Below are 7608 nucleotides of genomic sequence, written 5' to 3' on the forward strand. Positions count from 1 at the left end.
TTGTCATAAACTTTTGACTCTGGGCTGCCTCCTGGTGGATATATTGGTTAACATCCATGCCAACGTAAAGGGCGCATGGAAGTATGTGGGCAGTGACGGTAACATCGTTTGAAACGGACGTATACTTTTTCTGACGTAAAGGCAGCATAAATGAGCCTTTAGGCTGAGCCCAGCCACCCTACGGAGGAAACTCATTTTGGCCGCTTGTATCCATGACCTCATTCTTTCAGTCAAAGTTTGTGACCATAGGTGAGGGTTGGGCCGTAGGTGGACCACTAAATCAAGAGCTTCGCCTTCCAGCTCAGCTCCCTCTTCATCACGATGGTCTGGTGCAGCGCCTGCATCACTACGGACGCCACGCCAAACCGCCTATCCATCCAACGCTCTATTTTACCCTGACTTGTGAACAAGACCCCGAGAAACTTAAACTCCTTCTCTTGGGGCAGTGACTCACTCCCTTAGTGCTACGCTAGGCTTTAAACATCCATGCACACACACAGATAAAGCTGAAATAATTTTTCTCTCATCTGAAACTGGGTAAGACAGCAAACAAAAAGATTTACTAAAATTGTAGAATGTTAATTTCATGCCCAACAGTGTTTTCTTTTTGTGTGAAGTTGAATACATGTCCATGGATTTTAATACGTTCAGGCCTTCTAATAGACAACCAATATACAAGGATTATGACTCAATTATACAAAATATGTATACATCAAAACAAACTGCATCATATCTATTATGAGGAATAATAACTGATGATTAAATGTAACTGAAAACAGATTGCAGAGCAGTTTTTCTTTCATGTTTAATGTCACACTGAGCTATGTGATAGAACTTTTAGAGAAGAAATAGTGCAACAACAAAACTTGTAGCCCATCTGATGATCAAAGACGTTCATGTACTGATTGGCTGTGAGATGGAACTACAGAGACTGCCTTCCCCCAGTGCGACTGTGAAGGCAGCCCAGCACGTCTCCATGTCTGTTTGATACTGAAGACACAGGCCACGGATAAATCCTTTCTCTGAGAAAAGAGGAGGAAAAATCTCAACTGCAGATTTGCTTACATGACTCTAACCTGATTTGACACAGCAGAAAACATCAGAAGTAAGATGAGTAGGGATGTTCATCCGACTAATAAATGCATAAAAATCTCAGTTTTGGCCTGTGAGTCATGCCGACCTTCGTATTTTTTAGCCTTCACATGAATAACCGAAAGCTAATTGCATTCTTTTGACAATGGGTTGCAGAGACTGTGTGCTCTTTTCACCATGTCTATTTGTCATGTACAGTGTTGGACTACTACACCTCATAGCACACACCCAACACCTATTTATAACTACAAAAGAAGAGAGAAAGAGACATAAAAAAGAAAAAGAGAGAGGTGGTGATTGTCTGGTGCGGCTAAGAAACCTTTGACGGTTTTGTTAGAATAAAGAATGTACAGTGTTTTCATTGGTTGAAGTTGACTGTATATACTGTATATTGTACACATACACAGATATACACACACCCCACACCCTTACAGAGACGTCAGCAGTAATAAATGACATAAATAAAAAGACATTAAGTTATGCAGTTTTTCTAATTTGCTACTTTGACCTGAGCCCATATTTATCAAAGTTCCAAGTAGGTCAATGGTTAACCGCCAAGAATATTCTTGACCCATGTCGGTCTAAAAATTAATTTGCTCTTCAGTTAAGTTGATGGTAATATGCAGAAACATAGCGCCTACTGCCCAGTTGTGCTTGGCTGCTCTGCACTGCACACCAAATGTGTCTGGTGGGAGCTAGCTAGCAGCTTCGGTCTGCAATTACAACCAGTAACGCTGTCCAAACTGAAGAGCATTGCCGTGGAAAGATTTTGCTCACTCTCCGGTCTCCCCCCAGGTTGCCCTTGTGATTATGTGGCTTAAATTTGAGCAGCAAACCCCCTTTAGCATTATTAACTTCACTGTTAGCTCTGTTAGCACCGTTAGCAGTGTTAGCACAGCTAGTGGTGCTAATATAGTTAAAGGAGAAGTCCAGTATTTTGCACTTTGAGCCCCATTTCTGGGTTGTTTATGATGAAATAGAGCGGCTAAGACCAAAATAATGACGATTGCTCCTTGTCAGAGAATTTGTCTTTCCCCTGCCTGGCTTAACACTGCTGCCTATGGCCTTGTGTGAACCTGTCCTAAAACCACCCTAAACATTCGTTTTCGAGTGGTCAGTGGTGTTCGTAGATGTTCTCACATAAAAATCGTAGCAAACTGTGGTTTCCGTGATGATTTATTTGACATTTTGTCTAATCCATTGGTTTTCTATAGAAGCCTCATTGTCCAGTGGTAGTAATCTGCCACTGGAAACGGAAAGGGGGTTGTTTACGACAAGGTTGTAGTCATTAGCCATGTTTCCATCAGCCTGTTTAGATGCGCATCTAGAAGTATCGCATCGGAAAATTATGATGGAAACGCCAAAATTAGAATTAAAATCCCCTGATTCACACAAACTAAAATACGCTCGCTTTAGCCGGGTTTTGGTTGATTCGAAAAAATGTTGATTCGCAAAACGGGGGATGGAAACAGTTATGTTCGAATTAAGTCTGACGTAGCGCACCTCTCTCCATGGTGATATCCACACTCCGGGTCGGGAAGGCGGTAATGCATTTACAAGCTGGTTGCCAAACGCCAGAAAACGGTGTTCGTAGTTTTCACCAAAGTCCGTACATTTAATGGAAACACACAGGATTCGTATTTCTTTTAATGCCCATTTCCCAATGATTCAAATCACTTTTGGATGGAAACATAGCTACTGTAGTCTTTTAGCTCAGCGAAAATGCCGGCTCGACAGTGCTGTGTGCGCTCCTGGAGGAAGAACGAGAACGAACTAAAAAGTTTTTTTAATAAGTTCAAACAACTGCACAAAGGATTACTCGCTTGTAAACAAACTTCGCTGTATGATGCTTTTGAACACAACGCCAACCTTCTTCTCAGAACATCAACGAACACCACTGACCACTCTGTGAGCTTCATGGCTTTGAAAAGGAACATTTAGGGTGGTTTTAGGACAGGTTCACACATGGCCATAGGCAGCAGTGTTAAGCCAGGCAGGAGAAAGACAAATTCTCTGAAAAGAAGCAATCGTCACTATTTTGGTCTGAGCCGCTCTATTTCATCATAAACAACCCAGAAATGGGGCTCAAAGTGCAAAATACTGGACTTCTCCTTTAACTATGCTAAAAGGAGGTTGCGGTGCAAAATGAGGGCGCTTGCTCACCGGGGCGACCAAGGGGGAAAACCAGTGTCGCCACCAACGTCGTCCTACTATCTGGCTGGCGTTACCAGCAGTAACTGTGAATGAGTCGCGGTGCTAGCTAGCTTCCACTCAACCTAGCTAATGTGCAGTCAGACTGTGAAGATGGATTACGCACCTGCGCTTTCACCCGCTGTACAAAAATGGAGCCAAAACATCCCGGATACAGCCGCTGCAATCTCGAGCCAGTGACGTCATTGAGAGCCAGAGTCTGCACAGTAGCAATCTCCCCCAGTATCAAGCTCCCGTCCGTACACCGGTCCGACCAATTGTGAGCAGCACCTTTGGTAATGAATCCCCTTTTTTTGACATCAAATTACTTGTTACAACCAAAATGATCAGAACAACAAGTACTTGAACAAACATCAGCGAGATAAGAGCTACCTAAATGACAGAAACCATCTTTGGGAAAAAGTTTGTTTTTAGTTTGGCCCATGTCCCATCTGCTAACATGACAGGACGCAGTTTATATACTGCAGCCAGACATCCAGATGATCTGGCTTCACTTCTGGGGAGCTGTCATGTCGTCCATCTTTATATACAGTCTATGCACATAGCACAGAGCAGCCGAGGCTAACGTTAGCTTACCACTGGTGACTGGAGGGTGGGCAGAGGGCACGATGTCTCAACATGTTCATTGCAAGAAACCCTCACTGCTAGACAAGCATTGTCTTTTGAACTCTGAGGCCCTGCTGTCTCAAGCTGGCTCGTAAGGGTTATTTTTCACACCTGATAACACAGCAGTTTTACTGGCATGAAACTACCTTTGTCTGTGCCAAAACATTTAGCCAGCTAAATTAGTTTTACCCATTATGAATATAATTTACAAAGACACAAAGGGACTGAGTCTGTTTTCCAATGATACAGTTAAATGTCTCTGTGGGCCATGTAGAAAAGGGAGTAGGTGGGAGAAACATGTTACAGCCTTAATAACAAGCATCGTTGAATTTAGAGGAAATTGTTTAATGGAAACAAAAGAAGCCAAACTGGAGCCATGGAGGAAATTCTGCTGCTGGTACGACTTGTACATCTGAGAAAACATGACAAGACGAATCTAGAAAAAGTGATGAATGAAGAATAACAGGTTTATGGAAAGAGACAGAAAACAAATCAATTCCAGCCTTCGAGCCTGCGGAATACAAGAGGCAGCGCAGCAAAGTTCAGTTGCAGGCCCTTTTAAATAAGGGGTGCAGGAGGCTTGGAGGAACCACCTGGGTCTAGTTGGTAAACTGCTTGTCTGGCAAGCTAACTGATAACTGCTCACAACTAGCTAGCAAGCTAACTGCCAGTTAGCAAGCCCACTAGCTCAGTCACTAACCAGACAAAAGGTTGCTTCAAGAGACAAACTGGAGCTGTAGATTCCTGTCTCATGACTGACTGCAAACTGACTGATGGTGAGGGAGAGAACAGCCCAGTCACCAGAAGAAAATGTTGGCATTGTACATCTGTACATTTCATATGTATCATATCAGCATTTGATCTGACTTTGTTATCGGTGTTGAAGGGGATGGCGGATGGCGTAGCACCTAGGTGACGCATCAGTCAGGCTGCAGACCACCGCTCGAGACCGACAAACAAACCCAGTTGTTTTCAGGTGAGTCTTGCTGCAGCACCCACATTTTTTTAGCCAGTAAAAGTAAATGTTTTTTACAGAGACATCGCTGCATTTCCTGCCGGGACAGGCTCACAAAAATTGAGCACAGCGTTAGTTCAGGCAGGACACAATGTCAAGCTCAGCTCACATCCCAGCTACATCAGCTGATCTCCAGCTGATTGATGAAGGGAGTCAGCTGATAGATCACATGATTCCTTTCTCTGCAACCAGTTGGCAAATCCCATTCACGGCACCCTATTTAAGCTGCTCTGTCCTGCCTACTGTTGCTGCTTCCTCTGCAAGCTGCTCTGCAACCTGTCTCCACCCCAGCTCCTCCTTTTCATGCTGTGTCTGACTTATCAATGTCATCTCTGTTTGTCATTGATGCTGCTCTGTTCTGTTCCTGGGGGTCTTTGCTGCTGCTCTCCCTGCCTTAGGCTTTCCATGTAGACACATGGAAGGGCAGGGAGGTTTGTTCTCTCTGCCTTAAGGCTTTCGACGTACAGTAGGCACGTGGATGGGCAGAGAGGGGTGCTCTCTCCACCTTAGGCTTTCTGCGTAGGCCCGAGGAAAGGCAGAGTGGTCCCAGAACAGAGCAATACCACCAAATTAAATACTGCAAATGGAAATAAAGCTTTCTTCGACTAAAGAGTTCCTGACTGAAAAACGTTTTTTTTTTTTCCCACAGAGACATTGGTGCATTTTCCAGCAGCTTTTTAGCTGCCACAACCCGGTATTTTAAGGCAAAACATGAATTTTTCTAACCATAACTAAGTCTTTTTTGTGTCAAACCTAATCAAACATTAACCAAAACACTGTTGAAATGTAAAGAAAACTAAGGTTTTAATGTATTCGCTACATAACAACGTACAAATGTATGTTATACAATACAACACAAACATATCTGAGGTTTGCAGCAATGCACAATGCCAACATTTTTTCTGGCAACTGAGTTGCAGAGAATCCCGGCTCACATTTATTTTGCCTCCACTGATATAAGCAAGATGCAAGCCAAAATGTCGCTGTCATAAATACTGGCCTAACCTTATCCATGTCACCTGCACTCCTGAGGAACAGAAAAAGTGGTGTAACATCCTGTCAAAAACACTTTACAAGAAAGCAGCAGTGACAGACAGACCACATAATTCTGAATTATACCACTGCTTTCCTTCATCTCTACATCACATCCATCTGGGATGCTATGATGCTACTCTTCCCTCGGGAGCTCTCTTAAATTCAAGACTGTTTTAAGTCAAAATAAATTATATCAATGGCTTTTATTCTTATGTGTGTGAGTGAACTATTTTTTATCTTTCATTTAAATCCAGAATTTCTCATTAATGAGTTTGATAAATATGGGCCCAGCTGTCACTGTCATAATCTGATATTCACAACAGTCTTTTGAACGGTATAAAGGTGATGACAGCAAAATCAAAACGTCAGCAACAGGACAAAAGAGGGTTTTCATCTTTCTCTTTTTGCACACAACAAAACCAAAGCATGAGAACATATTTGACCTTGGCAGAGTTGAGATGGTGCAATCCAGTTCTTCACTTGTGCCTCTAGTGTCCCACAGCGTGCAACAAGTCCGCTCCAGGTTTGCCTCTCAACAAGCTTCATTTGGGAGGCGAGAGTCAAACAAGAATTCAGAATAAGTGCATAGATGGAGAAAGCAGAAGCGGCCTGTCCCGCCGGGTTACTGACTCTTCTTTCTTTCTTTTTTTTTTCGTTGAATACACGAAGCTGCAAATGACAACAGGGGCCTGATAAAGACAACATAGAACAACATACCGCAGACCAGACACACACAGAGAATGGGTTTTAGCGCTGCACTCCTGTTAGCTGGATTGGACGGTGAAGAGCGTGGACGTCCAATGGGTCTGCCACACGGCCGACTCCACGTCATGTGACCTCAGCGAAGGCGATGTGATTCTGCGAGGAGGAGAGAAAGAGAATCAGGACGGTGGAAATAAGATTTTTAAGTTGGTCCATCAGGACATTTTTATTTGGACGAATCCCTCAGAACTAATTTGAGAGTTTTGGAAAGCAGCCATCAGTAGCTACAAGATGTCTTATGATGTCTCGTAGAGTTATGTGACTCGTAGACTTAAGCCATAAATATATCTATGAGGGAAGAGTCCAAATAACTTATTGTTTAAGGTGGTTTTCACTCAATTCAAGAAAACAGGAGTTTCAAATCTGAAAATTTGGCATTATTCCCCCTGCTGTACTTCCCATAAATGTGACCACTTTGTCTCTGGGTCGTGCTAAGGTTGCACTCTGCACCTCTGTTGTAGAGATTCAAGTTGCCCGAGTTGTAGATTTCTATGCAGTTAGCCACAATGGCCATTCCAGGCAGCTGCCTCCTGTGATTACTTTGGGTGGGACATAAAGACAAGTGTTTGAAATGATTTGTGTCGGATTCACATTTATTTTGAGGGCGCTTGCCCCAGTGCATGATGACGCACAGGTTCTTGTTTCCCTGAATGTCTACAATGGAGTGGGCAAGTCAACCAGGTCTCACTCTGACATCGCTCAAAACTGGTGCTTGGGCAGCAGGGGTCGCGTTAACCGGATATTCTCAGTCATTGACCGTTTTTTTACAACAATGACCGGAAAATCTGAAGGCCGTCGGTCATTTTGACCGGTTGCAATTACCACCCCTGCCCACTTGGCGGCGGAGTGCACAGTCAGTGGTTTAAGTGGCTGCCGTTTTCACACTG

The 7608-nt window shown here is 43.5% G+C and overlaps 1 protein-coding gene across 5 annotated transcripts in view; it reads right to left on the bottom strand.

Moving 5' to 3' along the window:
- Positions 1 to 4187: 4187 nt before the first annotated feature.
- Positions 4188 to 7608, bottom strand: part of plppr5b (phospholipid phosphatase related 5b) — a 170055-nt gene continuing 166634 nt past the window's right edge. For all 5 annotated transcript variants that reach the window (XM_050056097.1, XM_050056096.1, XM_050056092.1 and 2 more), the window contains one exon: positions 4188 to 6817. In XM_050056097.1, the coding sequence (XP_049912054.1) occupies positions 6788 to 6817 (30 nt within the window). In that variant the 3' untranslated portion in view covers positions 4188 to 6787. The remainder of the gene's footprint in view (positions 6818 to 7608) is intronic.

This window comes from Epinephelus moara, chromosome 11, assembly GCF_006386435.1.
Source record: "Epinephelus moara isolate mb chromosome 11, YSFRI_EMoa_1.0, whole genome shotgun sequence".
Taxonomy (NCBI): domain Eukaryota; kingdom Metazoa; phylum Chordata; class Actinopteri; order Perciformes; family Serranidae; genus Epinephelus; species Epinephelus moara.